The sequence below is a fragment of the Magallana gigas genome, chromosome 4 (genome assembly GCF_963853765.1).
Source record: "Magallana gigas chromosome 4, xbMagGiga1.1, whole genome shotgun sequence".
In the NCBI taxonomy this organism is placed as follows: domain Eukaryota; kingdom Metazoa; phylum Mollusca; class Bivalvia; order Ostreida; family Ostreidae; genus Magallana; species Magallana gigas.
Genome location: NC_088856.1, coordinates 28,083,088 through 28,102,695, shown reverse-complemented (window position 1 = coordinate 28,102,695; position 19,608 = coordinate 28,083,088). Strand labels below are relative to the sequence as shown.

General features: G+C 32.2%; 1 protein-coding gene across 1 annotated transcript; it reads left to right on the top strand.

The window, feature by feature from the left end:
* The first annotated feature begins 1,719 nt into the window (after nucleotides 1–1,719).
* On the top strand, nucleotides 1,720–17,695 carry LOC105329391 (acylamino-acid-releasing enzyme). The gene is made up of 23 exons (XM_066081860.1): nucleotides 1,720–1,878; nucleotides 2,968–3,200; nucleotides 3,690–3,783; nucleotides 4,349–4,427; nucleotides 5,553–5,686; nucleotides 6,461–6,598; nucleotides 7,023–7,111; nucleotides 8,628–8,668; nucleotides 8,782–8,903; nucleotides 9,171–9,228; nucleotides 9,401–9,501; nucleotides 9,657–9,708; nucleotides 10,060–10,145; nucleotides 10,473–10,608; nucleotides 11,695–11,775; nucleotides 12,219–12,299; nucleotides 13,826–13,914; nucleotides 14,422–14,532; nucleotides 14,742–14,790; nucleotides 15,319–15,349; nucleotides 16,070–16,172; nucleotides 16,403–16,509; nucleotides 17,473–17,695. The coding sequence occupies exons 1-23, from the start codon at nucleotides 1,867–1,869 to the stop codon at nucleotides 17,573–17,575; spliced, it is 2,130 nt and encodes a 709-aa protein (XP_065937932.1). The 5' UTR covers nucleotides 1,720–1,866; the 3' UTR covers nucleotides 17,576–17,695.
* Nucleotides 17,696–19,608: the final 1,913 nt, after the last annotated feature.

Here is a 19,608-nt window from a genome sequence, read left to right as displayed (position 1 = left end):
TTCTCAAACTTTCAATTTGAAATTTCGTTTTTAGGTTTCATCTCAAATCGTAGCCTAACATACTCATACCCAGGTCATTTCGTACCCAGAATTCAAATTAATTATCAAAATATAAAAAGAATTAAGTTACGACCAATAAATAATTCAGTATAAAACAAAAGATAATCAAAACTTAATTTTGTAGACATCCTAATCTTTGACAGACACATTGTTAAATATTTCCCCATTCTAATTCACCCCCCCCCCCCCCACAAATGTGTAAACCATACGTATATGATTTAAAATACAATAAATATTCAAAGTACTCCCAAACCGCCATAAAAATAAAAGCAAATAGGGAGATTATTTGGAGTAATATGCATTATAAATACTTAAAAATTATTTATAATAGGAATTACTGATCTGCATTCACAATCACAAATATGCATTGAACACAAATGTATGACATTTTTCAGACAAACTCAGATTAAATTATACACCCCAGAATGTACAATATACATGAAGGACATCATTTGCACCTTATGATTTGAATTAGCTAGGGTACTATCTCAATTTTCTAGTTTTAATGCACAAATCAATCATTAAATGTTTAATAATTCAGTGTTTGGATGACAAATTTAAGCGAAATATTCTCAAGATAAATTGATTTTCTTATTTTAAAAAAAATATACGTCATTACTCTTTAATTCATGTTTATGCATACATTTGAAATAAGGGAGTAAAAAGTTAAAATACTTCATGCTGAGAAATTATCCAGAGATCTGCAATGTAGATACTTCATGTAGCTGCAGCCAGGTATTATCCAATATATGTATAAATTACTTCAGACTAGACAATAAGACATCAAAATAATACACATGTATATTGATAGAATCTAAATAACAACAACAACAAAAATGCAGCTAAAATCTGTCCCAAGATTTTTTGCTTCATTATTAGTTATTCATAAATACCTTCGCTAGCCAAGGGTGTGTGATCTGCAGGAGCGGCGCGGATCAGAAACCCTTGGCTTACAAAGATGAAATATTTCAGGGTTTAAACAATATTTATTTACATACCAGAATGAAAATTTGTTTACCGGTTTTTATATTTTAATCCCCCCTCCCTCCCACTCACTCTCTCTCTCTCTCTCTCTCTCTCTCTCTCTCTCTCTCTCTCTCTCTCTCTCTCTCTCTCTCTCTCTCGAGCTGACTTGTTCGCCTAAAAAAAGCGGCTGTTAAAATAAAAATCTATGGATATATTTGTAAAGCAAATAATATAAAATAAGATCTGGATGATAGCATTTGAAAATTGTGTGAGGTGTTCCAAGAAACTTCCAAAATGAAAAAGATAATTATAAAATCTCCATAAGAAGTCAGTTTTTCGTTCCTGTGAAAAAAAGCGACGAATTTTAATTAATGAAGGATTTCAATTGTATTTCTTTTAGCTGTGTATGTTTCCATAAAAATTGTCAACATGTGATGGAAACAGTAGCTTGGGACAGACTATAGCATAGCAGGGGTTGTATAAGAAATGAACAGCTGATGACAGGCCAGAGATAATGAAAGGGCATATCTAGCCCCATTGATATTGGCTTCGCCCTCCAAACGGTTACACCGTAAAACATATTACTTTCTAAGATACTACATGTAAGTCACATACGGTAATGCTGGAAAGCGTGTTCATCTTAAGAATAGATACTATTTGAGCAAATAATGAAATATGATGGAAAACTGAAAAAGTCACTTTCTGGCTGCCATATTTGATATCTAGCCAACTTGTTCAAGATATAATTCGTTTAACTTTCACTTTCATTTTGACGGCCAGATACTGTATGAAATGATAGTCTTGTGAGTTCTCAAGGACCACCGATACAAGTGTTCAGAAATGAATGCAAAGGTAATATTTATTCTTATTTACGCAATTCTCTAGATTTTTTAAAGTTAAAACAGTGCAGATATTTCTGTTTAACATTGTTGCAGGGATTCTGTTGAAAAAAATCTGAAAATAGTATGTCGACATACACATGTTTCTTGTTTTATACCGCACGCCTACAGGCAATTGTTATCTTTTTTCACCTGTCCTGCAAAACAGCATTACCCAAGTTGTCGTGAATGCAGGGTCTGTACATAGGGGATCAAATACAGTCAAATTAAGGGTTCTAGAAATTTATATACACATGTATATATATTTACATTTTTTAGGCAAAATTTAAAATGTCCAATTTTTAAACTATAATTTTATTTTTCATTTAGGACGTACATATCACAAGCAGACCAAATCCACCCTTTTTTGGGCAAATGAGAAAAATGATTATAAAGAAAGGAAAACTAATTTAGGAAAAATATAGATTTTATTTTTCAAATTTCTATTAATTCAATATACATATAGAGACAAAGATTTAAAACTTAAGGTTTCATTTGAACATGAACATGACGGAAAGGCAACAAATTGGAGCTAAGTGTAGGGCACATTAATTGTTGATCTCGTTGACAAATGCCTTGCAGTAAGAGTACATGAGCATTCATGCATTATAAGGAAATAATGATATGTAACTATGCAATGTCATGATTTATCATCTAGGCCTGCATGCTCATAACACCCTAACAGTAACACACAATTACAAATGGGGGAATATGTAACAGAAACTTCAACCACTAGGTTATAACTACTTTGTTTGTTCGAAAAAAAAAAATATGAGGTTGCATAAGTTTCATTTCTTGCAGCTGACACAATCTAGTTAAAATTAGAACTTCCATCTGCTTCCCGGTTTTCAATACTTCGCGACGTATCGAAAACAAGGGAGTGGATCGATTGATGTCAGTTTTAATTTTGATTAGATTGGGAGCAGACGTCTGCTATTATATTTAGGAATCTACAAATTGTTGTAGTTAAATGTATAAAATTTAATCCCATTGATATCTACAGCATGTCATGGTTATTTTAGGTTGTTATAAGAAGAATAAAATAGAGTTTCATTTCTTGCAGCTGACATCTGCTGTTGAAGTCTACAAACGTCTGGTTTCCCATCCAGACCCGTTGGTCGCCTGGTTTTCTTACAATGGCATTCAGAACCAGATGTCCATCAACTCTGTCTGGAACCAGAGTGACCTTGACAGATTGGAAAAGGTCAAGTTCACTAAAATATACCTGGTCAGTGAGAGCAGTGCGGGCAAATTTGAAGTGAATCACAGGAAAATATCATCAACTGATAGTAACATGTAAGTAAGTGCTAGGTAGAAGATTATCAAACAAAACATTATCATGTAAACTACAGGTAACACGAAATGAGATGTCGGTCAACAGGGAAAATTCTGAACTCTAGAAAACTCAATCTCTTAATCCCTTGAAGGTTTTTCTCGGACCAATGGACTTCGAGCCATCGAGAGTCACCTGTAATAAAATGCATTCAATTCTGTACATGCTTCAAAGTTGAATAAACAAAATATTATTCCTGCATTAACAGAAATATTTGCTCATTGATTGGATGTCAGTCTGGTGTTTCAATTTTCTTTTCACTCAAAAGTTACATAGCTGGCAGGTTTATATATGTAACGGAATTTAATGAACAAAAGTTGTTCATTCTACTTTTTTCAGATGCATGTGTACACAACCACATATAAAACACACTTCAAGTTTGTGATCTGCATCAAAGAAAAAAAATTTCTTTCAACTAAAATTGATCAGTGAAATATTTTTGTTTTCTAAAGCATGTATAATGAGGAGGCACCATCGGGGAAATTCAATGCTATCATTAGGAAATTCACACCCAAAAAAGGAGGGGAAGAAAAGCAGTTTATTGAGGTAAGGAGTATGGTGTATATGGTTATATTTTCAATAATTCACAACTCATTTGTAAGCTATGGGTGTTTCCATTTAACCGGCATCGCCGGATATGCCGGTGTTGCCTTCGTCGCCGATTGCTGAAACGTGTGTCGCTGGCGAGCGATTGTGGCAACACAATATACCGTTGCCGATAAGGAGACAATATGGCATCAAGGATGTAATGTATTCTACAAAACCAGTATTTCCAAAACTACAATTTGTCCTACGTCACATCGAAAAACATTAAAACTGCAAATAGCCAATATGTCTGGACCAAATTTTGAGATAAATATCAGTTTTAAGCTGCAATCGTCCTCGTTAGAGCATTGTGACGTTACCAACTGTTCCATTAACGTCACCGTTTCCCGATTACGTCGCTGGAGAGGAAACGTTAATGGAAAGTGCCCTATATAAGTACATGTTTCTTTAAAAAAAATTCCCTTCCATTTGAATATACTTTGCCTTTTGCTTTGCTGTGTTTCTTTTTTCTTTTTAAAAACATGATTTTATATTTGAATGTTTAAGGTTTTTTTTCCCCCATCAGATTTGGAATCATTGTAAGAAGATAAAACAGTATGATGTTCTTAGTAAAGAAAAGCATGGGAAGATATGCACCAAGGATGGTAATGGTTTATAATATATCACAATATCAACCTATTAGTATGAGCAATCCATTGTTGTGGTATAATAATTACAAATGTACAGATTTACTACTGTATACAGGACATTTTCATAGCTGTTTAAATTTTTTTGCACATTACATCAATTCTCCCTCATTTTCAGTGGGTAAATTAAAAACAACAACAATAAAACAATTTGAAATATATTGTCCGACAAAAGTTAGACAGCCAGAGTGAAAAATCTTTCAGAGTGAAGAAGTGTTATTAAAATAGTTTGTCTAGAGAAAATGTGAAAGAGTAACCCAAAATTTCTAACAGGTCTTATCATTGTGGAATTATCTTAATTTGTTTGGGGGCATGCAATTTTCATGGATCGCCAGTTTTTTTCTCAGGTTCTTTGAAACATAATGTTGGGTATTTATTTCTATAGATAATAAATGTAGATCAGCTTCAAAATCTGCAGAGGATGTAAATTCATTGAATTTAATTAGTGAGAGAAACCAATAAAGTCCTTAAAAACTGATCCACCAGGAATCTTAATGATTTTAAAGTACTTTTAACCATCTATTATTCGCAACGAATTTATTTTGCAGTAAACCTTATATAAACTGGTTCACGGCGACTAATTTGTACGACCAAACCATATCCACACCTTTTTTTCATTACAACTATATGGCAAATACTGGTCTGTGCTAAGCAAAATATTCACAACAATGAGGCTCTCGGAATTTTGCGAAAATTACTCGCAGGTTTATAGTATTTATTTAAGTAATAAGGAATCATTCTTTGAGTATTATAAGGTGATAATTTTGGTCAGGGCATGATCAAATCCACTAAAGCCCGAAGGGCTTTATGATAGATTTGATCAAGCTCCGACCGGAATTATCACCTCATAATATTCAAAGAATGATTCCTTATTACTTATATTTATATAATTTTAAGACATTGTACGATTAAACATTTAAATCTAAATAAGCAAACCTTGCTGGCGCCTCAATTCGGCGTCACTTGGAAGTTATTGGTTATATACCGGTAATACAAAATCGATATGTAGTGTTATCACAGGCAAAGACACTGGAAAATGTATAAATATTTGCTATTAAAGTCTCTAAGCACTGCTTCTCTCAGGTCAGTTTGGGTGTCTACACTGGTCCAAGGATGAGACCAAGCTGCTGTATGTGTCAGAGAGGAAGACCCCCAAGATGGCCTCGTACTTCGACACCAAAAAAGCTGATAAGCCAGAGGAGGAACAGCCAATCAGAGTGGGTCTTATAAAAGATATTTATTTTAAAAAATATATCATTTTTATTTTTGGAAAATTGCTAAATTCGAACTTGCTCCGTTGGAATAAGTCTCTATTGTAAACCTACAGCCAGTTTCAAATATATTTACTGATGGCTGGCCACCTTGTCATACTTTTCGTTGTTTTTTTTCCTCCAATGAGAAAGGGAAACTTTTTCAGCACTAATCAGTCATAATCTTTGGTAGCCTTTTTAACTTTTATGACCACAGCACTACCCAAAAGTTGCATGGAAAATTGAGAGGACTAGAATATCTCTCATCTTGCAAGATACTTTAAAGCCAGTAGAAATGTCCCAGCTCTTAAATTTCAAATCCTACTTCGAATGGGAAACAACATCAGAAACAACTTAAACCTTTGATTTGTACCATTCATGGTTTACAACTGCAACTGTTACACATACTGTACAATATACATGTAGTATACAAAATAATTTTTAACATCAGCTATAATTTTTTCCTAGTCAAACACATCCACATTTTGCCATTATAGGTGAACCCAATCCAGTATTTAGTTAAGAATTCTACTGAATTGTTTTAAATACAGGACCATTCTTGATTTAGCAGTGAGTCATTTGTAACTGTTATACATACAAATACAGTAAAATATGGTATACACGATATTTTTTTATGTCAACTTTATTTTACTCATAGTTTACATACACATCCACATTTTGCCATTAGGTGAACCCATCAAGTATTTAGTGAAGAATTCTTCTAAATTGTTTTAAATACAGGGCCATGAGCATGATTTTAAGCAAGACTGGGGAGAACAGTTAGTAGGCAAGCACAAGCTGGCTCTTAACATCCTGGACCTAAACAGCGGGGATATAAATACACTGGACACCATTCCCGAGGATCTCTCTATTGGACAGGTATCACAGTAAATTGTTAATTCAAAATTGAGATTGCAAAGCAGATGATTAAATTTATTATTTTATTTTTTATTTTTGCATAAATAAAGAGTTCGCAAAATGTTTTGTCATAGTAAAATTTACAAAACAACTATTTATTTCCCCATTCGCATTCAAAATTTCTACAGAAACTGTTGCCTGTGTATTTGCAGATTGTGAGTTTTTATTTTATGTAAAGTTTGATCACTGATTGGTGTGTACAGTAAATAACATTTATTGCGAAGTGACGAGGACATTTTAAACATACCTTATTAACTTAAGTTTATATGTTTTGAAATAAAATGAAGGGTACTGCAACTGACTTTGCTGTAACTGTAAATTTGTTTTGAGAGTGTAAAATTTACTGTAACCATGTTTCACGTTCTGTATATGATTTTTTTTTTAGGCGATCTGGACTCCTGATGGGGGAATAATATTTGTGGGATGGAAGCATGAACCATACAGACTGGGCCTAGTCTATTGTCCAATCAGACCGCAAGTTATTTTTAAAGAATTTTTACTCACCTAGCCCAATAGCTTGAATTATATCTTGTTGTACTTATATACCAGTTTGTGAAATAGCAAAGGTGAAAGTTTACTGCTCAAGGTTCAATTTGTTTTTGTCTGGGGGGGTATATTGTCCGTCCGTCTGTCCGTCTGTCTGGAGACGCAACTTTGTCCCCCCTATAGAATTTTTTACTACTGCATGGAACAGTCTGAAAATTTGTATATATGTTGATCACCATCTGAAGATGTGCACATGCAGTTTTTTTAAAGATCAGACAAGATTTAATGATTTTACGACAGTTTTCATTTTCCTTATTCTATTTATTGTACTCTGATGTTGAAAAGTAAGGGAGGTAATTAATCCTTACAGATTTTATTAATTAATAATAGTATTTTAAAAAACACTCTAAAATATATTTATATAAATACATCCAGATGGAGGTTTTTTGTCTTTATGTCTTATAACTAAATTTATTTTTTATAGGTATTCTATGAACTGACAATGCAACATTTTTGTTTGTCAATGATAAATTCTTAGGAGCTAATAAGAACATCAAAGACAAAGGTGGCTGAATTAATTTGTCCCAAAGGGGCCATTATCTGAGCCATGCTTTAGATGGAGCATGTGTTTAGGGAAAATTGATAATCTCTAAAATGGGCGGTGGTTTTGGGGCTATTTTAAAACTGTTTCATGTAAACCAAAAGTTTCTATCATTATAAGGAAATAAATAATATCATTATTAATATAGAAGTTAACTATTTTTAGAAGTTGTTTAAATTTGTGACCCTATAGGGCATTGATTTAAATGAATTCAAAATTACTGAATATGATTGTAGTGTTTTGGCAATTTTAGAATTGTTTGTAATATTAAATATTCTTTTTTACATATTTCTACATAGTATGGTAATTATGGTAATGTTTTGGGAGTTTATTAAATATTTAACAAGCTCATCAAAGAAAATCATAGTCCTATGGGATCAATTTTCTGATATGGAGTTCCATTGTACCATAGGAAAAAGTGAGGAAAATTTGAAACAACTAATTGCATCTGTCAAGACTCTTATTAGAAAGATATTCAAAGTTTTATCAACAGAAGAGCATTGCTTGGCTATCGGTATTTCCATTTACTGCAAAGGGAGGGGTTATTGTCATTTTGTTGTTTTTTCTTTAAAACAATTAAATAAAAAAAAATATCATCAGATACATAAATTTGTAAATGTATTACTGTTATAAATGTGTAATTACAGTGAAATTCTGACAAATTTGATTTTAATATTTTTTTGTTAACTAATTTTTTTTTACAATTCTAGGATTTTTTTTATTTGTATGTGTTCCAAACCTTTATTATTCAATTATTTGTCCCATTTGAAATTAGCCTTCCATCGGTATTAGTCCCATTAGGACAGTTCTGGTTTGTACTATTTAGTTTTGCAACATAATTATGTTCTGGGACTATTAATCTAACACGTACATCTTCAATTATTTTTCAATATCAAATTTTAGATCAGCAATTTATCTGTGGGACTCCAAAACATCAAACATAAGTAGGTAGATTTTTTTTTTTACATCTATACAAGGAAAACTTGTAATGTGATTAATCGGAATAATTAATTTGACTGTACTGGTATATGATATGTTTAATTCATGTAACTTACAGAACAACTGAGCGATGAAAGCAGAGCCAGCTCATTGCCAAACCTAAGTCCTGACGGGACAAAGCTGATTTATCTGGACAACCAAGTGGGAGGCCCTCATTACCAGTGTGCCAGACTGATGATGGTACGCTCTCTCTCTCTCTCTCTCTCTCTCTCACACCATTTGTATTTGTGAGAATGACTAAGGTACATGTATCTCTTTGCCTCAATTCTTTTCCTCATCTGAATTGTTTGTTTGTCTTTTATCTGCCTCTTCTTATCTGAAATTGTTGTTTGTAAATTTATACCTGCCATGATAATTAAGGATTATAGAAACTAGGTATTTGTAACATTAAATGATCATTTTACAGTGTAAAACACCCTTATAACCTACCATTTTTTTACTGTGCAGTATGACATGAAATCAGGGACAAATACAGTTTTAGTGGATGTAGTGAAAAATCCAAAAGGTATAAAATTAGTCCATTTTTCTGTAAATTCAATTTTTTTCTTAACTATCATGTACATGTTAAAAGTAACAACGATAATTACTTATCAGGAATTTTTTATTTTCACCAATTTTATGACAGAAATTTGCACAAGGTATCAATGCTTTAATCTATTGAATACTTTAATGCTTAGGGGATGAGTTCCCAGGAATATACAGCTATTCGTTACCTCAGCGATGCTGGGCAGCAGATGGGAAACGTGTCGTATTTGAAAGCGTTTGGCGGCATCAAGTGGTAAACATATTAAGATTTACTATATCACAGTGAATCTCTCCCATTTGGGAAGATGTAGTACTGTATTTAAAATTATGTGCAATATATTTGCAGGTGTCACGGAACATAAGTAATGTATATATTTAAAAAAATTACACAATTTTTTTTTTCAATAGGGAATCCTGGTGATAGATACAGAGACCAAGAAGATCACACCGATCCTGTGCAGTTAGTATCTGTGTGTTTTAGGCCAAAAAAAAAATAATTTTAGTTTCTGAGGCAATGAAACTTAAAATACAAGGCAGCAGACAATTATCATATTTTTTTTTGCAAGATTTTCAAACTAGAAAGATTTAACTTTCACATTTTTATTAATCAGCTAAAATTTATGAATTGGGTTATTCCCACTTTCAATACGGCAATAAAATATAATGAGGCAGCATTTGAGGTGATCCAGCTTTGTCTGAGAAACAAAACAAAAAAAGTTTTTAGCCTTATCAGTCATATTTTTTTTTTGAATATTTATTGTGCCATATAAATATTTGTGTAACAATGATTTTTTTTCTTTCTCTATCACAGAGTCTGGAGGCTGTCTCAAAATCACAGATATTCACCAAGACAGGATGTTGGTCATTCGATCCAGCATCAACCAACAGCCATACTTTGTAAGTACTTCATCTAAATTTATCTTATTGTGCTTTATACATGTAACTGTATCCAAATCTAGGCTGTCTTTTTTATAATGTAAAATCTAAGCCCCACACAATACAAGTGAACATATAACATGATGTGGTTACAACAAATACACAACTATTAAAGAATTAACACTGCATAATAAGTTCCAATACAATGTGTTATTGTTGTATTGTTAACTCATCAAATATTATGAAAATAAGTAATAAATCAAAATCACTTGCACACGCCTCTTCCTTTAACCATGTTATACTGTATAATAATTTTCTTATTTCCCTGTATTTTTTTTTTGCTTGTAGAGTATAAGTCAACTTCCAGAAAGTGGAAATGAGTCATCAGCAGAGTTTCTTCCCCTTGATGACCCAGAGCCCCCTCTGGACATCAGCTTTAAGATTCTCAAATTCCAGCCGACCAGTCGACCACACCCAACGTTTGGTAGCTCGCTATGCAAAAAATTAATCTTTGATTTCTTGGACTTTTGCGGGTCAAAAAATTTCAATTATTTTTTGGTAGACATGTAAAGGGGAATAACTCCATTTTCTGCTTTTAACTGAAATTGAAAATAAAGAGTTATTCCCCTTTACAATATGCCAATAGAAATAATCAATGCTGCAGTGCTTGACTTGTTGTGGTATTGTCTTAGAAATTAAGCATTGATTATACCCCCGCTCCGAAGGAGAGGGGGTATACTGTTTTAACCATGTGTGTCTGTCTGTCTGTCTGTCTGTCCGTCCGTAACAAAAATTTCTGTCGCATTTATCTCAGCAACTATTTATCGCAGATGCTTGAAATTTTTACACAGTGTTTGTTAAGGCTTGCCATATCGTAGGATATATTTTTGTACCAATCGGACGTCAACTTCGTGTTAAATGACGACTTTGCTTATTTTTTAACCAAAATTTTCAAACAAATTTTCGTCAAAGATTTCTCAGCAACTATTTATGGCAGATGCTTGAAATTTTAACACACTATTTGTTATGGCATGCCATATTGTGGGTTATATTTTTGTACCAATCGGATGTCAACTCCCTTTTAAATGACGACTTTGTTTATTTTTAGAAAAAATTTTCAAACAAATTTTTGTCAAAGAATTCTCAGCAACTGTTTATCGCAGGTGCTTGAAATTTTTACACAGTATTTGTATAGGCATGCCATATCGTGGGATATATTTTTGTACCAATTGGGTGCAACTTCCTGTTAAATGATGACTTTGTTTATTTTTAGCAAAAATTTTTTAAACAAACTTCAGTCAAAGATTTCTCAGCAACTATTTATGGCAGATGCTTGAAATTTTTACACAGTATTTGTTTAGGCATGCCATATTGTGGGATATATTTCTGTACCAATCGGATGCCAGCTTTCTGTTAAATGTCCACTTTGCTTATTTTGCATATTCACATCAGAGCGGGGGTATCACTAGTGAGCATTGGCTCACAGATATCTTGTTTATTTTGGTCTGTACTTACATTAAATGGTTTTCATTAAGTTGCAGTGTTTATGTACATGTGTTTTCATTTACAGGTGTCAATGAGTATGAAGCAATTCTTGCTATACCTAAAGATGCTGAGCAAAAGAAATGTCCCCTTATTGTTTTTCCACATGGTAGGGCCTCTCTCTCTCTCTCAATATATATGTAAACAAAATTATGATTTTAATCTGACCTAAAAATATTTTTTAAAACCACTAAACCATGAAATCATCTGGACATTACAAGTAACTATAATAACATGTCTTTAAAATTGACTTGTCAACTGAAGAGCATTGTCAATTATATACATGCAAATACTTCAGGTTTACTTTAAAGGTGATAAATGTACACTAGTTTATATGCGATAAGCTTCAAACCATGTAAAATACCCCCCACATGTTCAGTTAAAAAATTTAAAACTTAAGTTAAAAATGGTAAATCTCGCATCCACATTTTTAATAATAATTGGGTTTGATGTACATGTTTATTTATATGTTGTTCCCGGTACATGTATGTGTCATACTCCTTGTTGGGGTTCATAATTTCTGATCTGAACTTTTTCTTACGTTACATACAGGTGGTCCACATGCAGTTCACACAACTGACTTTCTACTTCTCCCGGCTGTCTTCATGCTCAGTGGCTTTGCAATGGTTTATGGTAAGTACATTTAAAATTGTTTTCATTAAAAAAAACCCAGAAGTGCATGATGTCAAAAACATCAACTAAACTGCAAAGGCTATAGTATACTTTGAGAAAATATGGGTTTTTCCACAAAGGTAGCGGCTAAGGGACTTTTTTAAAGTGTGCATTGGTCTATAGGAAAAAAGATATTAATTATAGTTCATAGCTTAACAATTCATATTCTAAAATTTTAGGAAGATCTGATGGTTAATTTGTTTATGGTTACATTGAAATTAATGTTAAAACAGGCTTGGTCCCTGTGCAGTTAACCATTGGTTTGTACAATTCATGAAAGTTTATGTTAGATGAATTTGCCCCCCCTCCCCCCCCCAAAAAATTAAAATATTTAAGATTACCGTAGTTACTCATCTACCAGGGGGCATTAATTGTGTTAATTGCTGCTACATGTAATTATTATCCTGAAAATGGGAATATCTATATAAAAAAAATTCAAATATCTCAAATTTAGTTAACTTATTTGGTCTTTTAAATATTGCCAAAAAATTGCTTCAACATCATATTTAGAAATTTTTAGGCCTGAAAAACTAGTCATTTATTACAATTTGAAATAATTTTGAGGCTTTGAAAAACCACAGTATATCACTTAGTGGTTTTTTAAGGCGTCGAGCTAATGCTCGGCAGCCTTCTAGCGATCGTCTGGATTGGCAATCGTCCAAAATTTCATGCACTGCACCGCCTTTTAAATGCGCACAAAAAAATAAGTTCCTTATAATATTAAACGTATTACAAGATTTTTATTCCATTTATTCAACTACATTGTGTACAAAAATTCCAACCTTGCCTCCCTGGTTATTGATAACTCTTTGCATAAGTATAAATTTGCCTATTCAAGAATGGCGGATGAGTACAAAAGGTGTAAACATTACTAAATATTATTTTAGTTTATCGATTACATTATAACTGGAGACCGTGCCCGATAGAAATAAAATTTGATATGTAAATTTATTTGTTATCGGGCACGGCCTCCAAAATAAATGTAAGCGATAAACGTATCTAGTGATTTTGTTGCAATAAATAAACACGATAATGCAGTCGGTTTGGTCGAGCAAAATAAACAACCATACCATAGGTAATCTTGTTTCAAACGGGAATTGAAATAAATAAAAGTATGTTTTATTATTATAATTAGAGACACACTGTAATCAATGTATTCACCTTGAAAATTGTTCAAAGACTGTTTAAAGCAGAAAGAAAATAAAAAAAAATTTTAACTTTGAAATTTCTTTGATTTTTGTAACTATGATGAGTTATTGTATTATAAACGCATCACAACCTATTATATATGGAAATATAGTGATTTTTGTTTTTAAAGACCGCAAAACATAAATTATTTACTTTTTTTAATTCTAATATGTATTATTTGATATACGACTATTAGTACAAAAATTCAAATTATTGATATCATTTTATCAATCTATATAAAAGAAAATGTCAGCTCGACGCCTTTGTGGCCGTTCCGGCCTTTGATTTGTTGTTGATAGTTAACTACAGAGGTTCCACTGGGTATGGAGATGACAGTGTACACTCCCTGCCAGGGAGAGTGGGGGACCAGGATGTCAAGGATTGCCAGGTACAGTACACAGTATCATTAACATCTATAGTAGAATTCTTTATTTTTTTAAAAAGGGAAATAACTCAGATTTTTGGAAATTGAAATAAAAAAATTGAGTTATCCCCCTTCTCAATATATCACTATGTATGCAGCAGCATTTAACTTGTATATATTTTGTATACAGTGTATATTAAAGGGGGATGATCATTATTGTATAGCATGTATATTCAAATTAAAATAAAAAAATCTAGTTTTCCAAAATTCATTGAATTGTTATATATACAAATATAAATCATTTGACAAGATAAAAAAATAAGATTAATACTTGTACGATACATGAGTATTTGGATATCTATAAAGACATGTTGATTGGAAAATTAATTAATTAATGATTTAAACAATCTTGATATTTCATTTTGTATTTGTCTTCCATAATCTATAATTAATGTAATTACTAATTATTTCTAATCTTTCTCAAAAAACATGTTCACATATGTTCTAAATATGTTCTCATTATTTTAAAAGGAAGTCGCTGAGAGTGTAATCAAATTGGATCAGATTGATGAGAATAAAGTCGCAGTCTTTGGAGGGTCCCATGGAGGATTCTTAACAACTCATTTGATTGGTCAATATCCAGTAAGTGTTGAATGTAGTATCAAATTAGTTGTTGCAGATTTTTTTTTGTAGCTGCTGCAGCAGATTCTTTTCCTCTTACATGTATGCAGATCAAGAAGCTTTAATTTTTTATTTTAATTAGAAAATAGCCAATGGAGTGCCATGGAGTGGCTCATCCTTTTTAGATCAGTAAAGTTTTAAATCTTTAAATGTAACAATTTTTATTTCAGGGGTTTTATAAGGCAGCATGCTGTAGAAATCCAGTAACAAATATTGCAGGTCAGTTTAATCCAATACCTTTCTGTCATATTTATTTGTTTTAGATAACAATGAATTTCCTAAAATGTAGATTATTGGACTATTAAAGGTAAGGCAAAATATGTTTCGTATGAACGTTTCGTTTCGCTGTTTCAAGTCAAATGCTTAATATATATATGTATTGATTTTATTGCTGTTTTGATAATGGGAATATCTCAAATTTTCCAAGTTTAGTTCAAAATGTGAAAATTGATCTATTCCCCCTTACAATCAAACTTTGACCAGAAAAACTGAAGATTACTTGGTTGTTGAAATTTGCATGTAAAGATTCAGAATTGGGGGGGGGGGGGGTATGGGGAAGACAAATACAATTGCGGGAGAAATTTGTCTCCCGCGCGAGGAATAGGTTGGATGCGGGAGATCTTAGATTTTTAGGCCGTTTTGCGGGAGTCTCCTGCGCAATACTGGATGGTTAACAGGTATGCTTGGACACTCATGTTACATTGTACTAACAACACTCATACATTTTCTGTGTATTTCTTATAACAGGTATGGTAGCCACCACAGATATTCCTGACTGGTAAGACTGATAGAGTGTAGACTTTATTCTTTCATTGTCCTGGTTAACATCTCTCTCTCTCTCTCTCTCTCTCTCTCTCTCTCTCTCTCTCTCTCTCTCTCTCTCTCTCTCTCTCTCTCAATAATATGTGTAGTACTGAAATCTTTAGTTTTCTCTTCGTATTACTGGTAATTCACTATTTTTGGCGACATAAATCTAATATTTAGATTCTCATCCTGACTTGCCAAAAATATGGGGCGGGTGGTTGGATTTTATTTTTTTGAAACATCTGTTTCACCGCTCATATTCTAGAAATAACGATTTCTCTATTGTTCTAAACTGTTATTACAAATATAAGTACACAAACCATATTTTAATTTCATGTTTTCTAATTAACTGTTAATGCATGAGGACATTTGTATCATTATGATAATCAAACAATAGTCCACTTGTTAAGCAGCCATTAAAATTTTATTTTTTTGTATACCGAGTCTGAAATTTTTTCCCCAAAATTTTTATCTACACAATTTTTTTTTATTCCAGGATAAAATACATAGGGGCAGGACACATTCCGAGGGGCAGGCGGGGATGAGAATCAAAAAATAACTTTTATTTGGCCTTAGGGGAGATAAGGAAGCTCATTTATTGATGAATAGAGGCAATGTCTTTTTCTTTTCTTTTTTTTATCAGAGAGTGCTCCAACCTTTTAGGTTTTTTTTGCTTTAATGTTTAACTATTTAGGTGCTATGTGGAAGCAGGGTTTGACTTCACACACAGTAGCCTAACCACTGGAGAAACACTAACAGACATGTGGAACAAATCCCCTATGCAGTATGTAGACAAGGTAAACTGAAATTTATATTATAACACTGTTTGTTTGCAGAATTTAAATCAAAGTTCATAAGTTTGTACATGCTTTTATGATGCTATTTGTTAAAAAACAAATAGGTTTTTTAACTGCTGCACAGAAAAATAAAAATTTCTATTTTACAATTTTAAACCTTAAAGAGCCAATAACAGCAGTATACATAGAGACCGAGTCCATTTTTACTACGTACTGTATATATGTTGTAGGTAGAAACGCCTATTCTGATTATGCTGGGGCTAGAGGATGCAAGAGTTCCCCCCAAACAGGGAGAGGAGTACTACAAAAAACTCAGGGCCAGGAATAAAAAAGCTAGGTCAGGCACATATAGAAATTATAAATGTACCTATTAGCACAGTAGTATGGAAGTATATCAAGACTAACAGCTCTCAAATATATGTAAAGTAAATTTCTGTTACACTTTCAGCATAAATACAAGATATATGGATATATTTACATTTGCAAATATGTTTCCTTATATGAACCTATAGAATAGCGAAAAACGTTCAATTCTGTATGAAGTTTTTCGTGACGTCACAATGATTATAAGCACGCGCTTAACGCTAGTCACTTTGATTATTGTAAACATAACATCTCGGTAATTTTAACAATTCTGAACAATTTGTCTTTTTCAAACGTAATATAACTAAGTAATAAAGAGCAATGTTAAAAAGTTCACAGGGATATGAAGTTGGTTGGTACGGGATCAAATCTACTGAGAAGCCCTTCGAGCTTCACAGGATTTGTTCACGTGACCAACCAACTTCATATCCGCGTGAACTTTTTAAATTGCTGCTTATTTCTTAAATATTTAGATATTGTTGTGAAGTTTATAAGAGCACAAACAAAAAAGTTCAAGAGAGAGGGATAGTAAAGGTGTTTTTTTTTTTATTCCTGATGAGGGTTTTTTCAAAAATAAATAATCTGGAAATGTTTATAATACATGTAACATGATATTCATTTTAAAGAAGTTCTGTTTTTTATTTTAAACTGACTTGACTGCTGTTCATTTTCAAATTTTTAAATCAATTAATTAACAGGTTTTTTTTCTTTCAGTGTATTTATGTAAATGCATGATAGTACATGTATTCAAAATAGTTTTATTCACACGATCACTTTATTTCTTGATCCTTTCAATGAAAGATATTAGTTTTTAGGTGAAGTTAGGATATTTCCTTTCATATATACTAATTACACAAGTACTTTATAGCAGACTAAATGGATGCCATTTCTTTTTTTTTCTTAAATCTTTTCTATTTGTTGTTGTCTTTGTCATCAGGTTGATTGGGTATTCAGACAACAGTCATCCCATACAAACAGTGGAAGCTAGTGCAGATAGCTGCATTAACATCCTGGACTGGTTCTGGCAGCATCTAGACTGAGGACAGGGAACCAGTATACCCTGTCACAAAATCAACAGTTCATTATTTTTAAATGTCCGAAAGGTGGATTATAAATCATTAAATGATTATTTTGAAGAAAAATAAATCATAAAATTTGAAGGAAGTGTTTTTTGTTAAAATCATATATCATTGCAGAGTATTTTCTCCATTATTTGTAAAGAATTGTTATAATTTATTATTTAAATTATTGTTGCATACTTATACAGTGAAACTGTTATGGATAATCTTATTCATCTTCGGAAACCCACGGTCGGTCTAGCTCCTCTTACATTGATGTACTGACCCACTGACCGTGGGTTTCATACGATGAAAATTATTATAATAACTGTAAATAAGTAAAATATGTTGACTTTAGTTTTATACTTCATATTTGATAAAACATATAATTCAATATTTATATTTTTTCTACAGCCTTTGTCTGTGATAACATTACAAATCAATTTTGAAGCCTATAACCCAATAATTTCATAAAAAGCTGAACAACACTAAATGGGCGTGTCTTATAGCATAACTAAAACCCAGTACGTATTGGCTGCGTCGCGTAGTAATCATAGCATGTGCTACATGTAAAAAATAGTGAAAATTCTTGTAAATTTACAGTTTATACAAAACCAGGTTTACTTTATGATAAATTGTGGATATAGCAAACTGATGTTGAGCCCCATTGAGGTGGAAGTCCTTTTTATTGCAAATTGTTTAAAATTGTTAGCATTAGCGATTGTCAAAATTGTTGAAATGAAATTCAATTTATTGTCACATATATTTTTCAATTCTGAGTCAGTCCTATTGTTTTAAGTTTTCTAAAAAATAAATAAATTTTTAATTATATGTCTAAATACTAGTATACACATTTAATGCACATGTTTATAAGGAATTTGTATACTTATTCTGTACTATATCGAATTTATTACTCAGTTATAACAAATCACAAATATATAGCAAAGTATTCACTATTTCAACCGAGTATACTGTACAATATTCAGCGAAATGTAAATGAAATAAGAACCTTAACTGCCTGGGTCGTAATAAATATTATAAATGAGACATTACCAATTTAATATTCTTTACGCTACTCTGTTGAAAATTGTCCAGGTGAGCTAATTTTAAGAATAATAGATCGGGCTCGGGATTCAGAAAATATAAAAACAATAATATTTCCCACGTGGATGGTGAAAAACGATGGAAACCAACGAACAGTCAAATAAAAAGCGTTTAGAAGTTGTAGATTCTGCAGGATCGTTGGACGAGACCTGCAAAACATTTGTTTTTCACAATGAAGACCACACTCTCGGGAATTCGCTGAGGTACATGGTTATGAAGAACCCCGAAGTTCAGTTCTGCGGATATAGTGTTCCCCACCCCTCAGAAAGTAAAATTAACTTCAGAATACAAACTCACGGTGAACTAGGGACCGATGTGTTGAAAAAAGGGCTGAAAGACCTTAACAGTGTATGTGAGCATGTTCTGGCAACTTTTCAGGCAAGTGTTCAAGACTTCAAACGTCGTGATGTTGAAATGGCTGATGGATGAATTAATTGATCAAGCTATCACTGACCTTTCGTAGATTCTATCGGGAAACCATTTCTTCAACTTTTTGCCTATAAATTGTGATTTTGTAATTATTTGATGTGTGGATTTGTTTCCATTGTCTGTTACCATGTCAACTCAACAAGGAAAAACTAACTGTGCAGTTGAAAATAGAATAACAATTTTGTTCTGTTGTCACCAGTCTCAATTTTTATCATGTTTTGATATATATATTTTCTTTTTTAACAATAATGATATTTGCAATCCTTATGACAGTCACACTACCATTTGAATAAAAATTTTAATATTTGTTAAACTTTACTTATTAAATGTATACATAGATCACGAAGATCAGCAATTTTTAAATCATAACTGTACAATTTTGGTATCGATAAAAATACTGTTACTTGTTTTTTAAAATGTATATTGCAAAGGAAGTTTGTCAGTTGTACTCTAATCATTGTAGAGTTGTGTGAATGAATGCC

What these genes read in the sequence shown, in the direction of transcription:
- LOC105329391 (XM_066081860.1), top strand. An exon ending in CCTTATTGTTTTTCCACATG is followed by an intron (nt 11,776 to 12,218) that starts GTAGGGCCTCTC and finishes CGTTACATACAG; the next exon opens with GTGGTCCACATGCAGTTCAC. An exon ending in ATTTGATTGGTCAATATCCA is followed by an intron (nt 14,533 to 14,741) that starts GTAAGTGTTGAA and finishes TTTTTATTTCAG; the next exon opens with GGGTTTTATAAGGCAGCATG.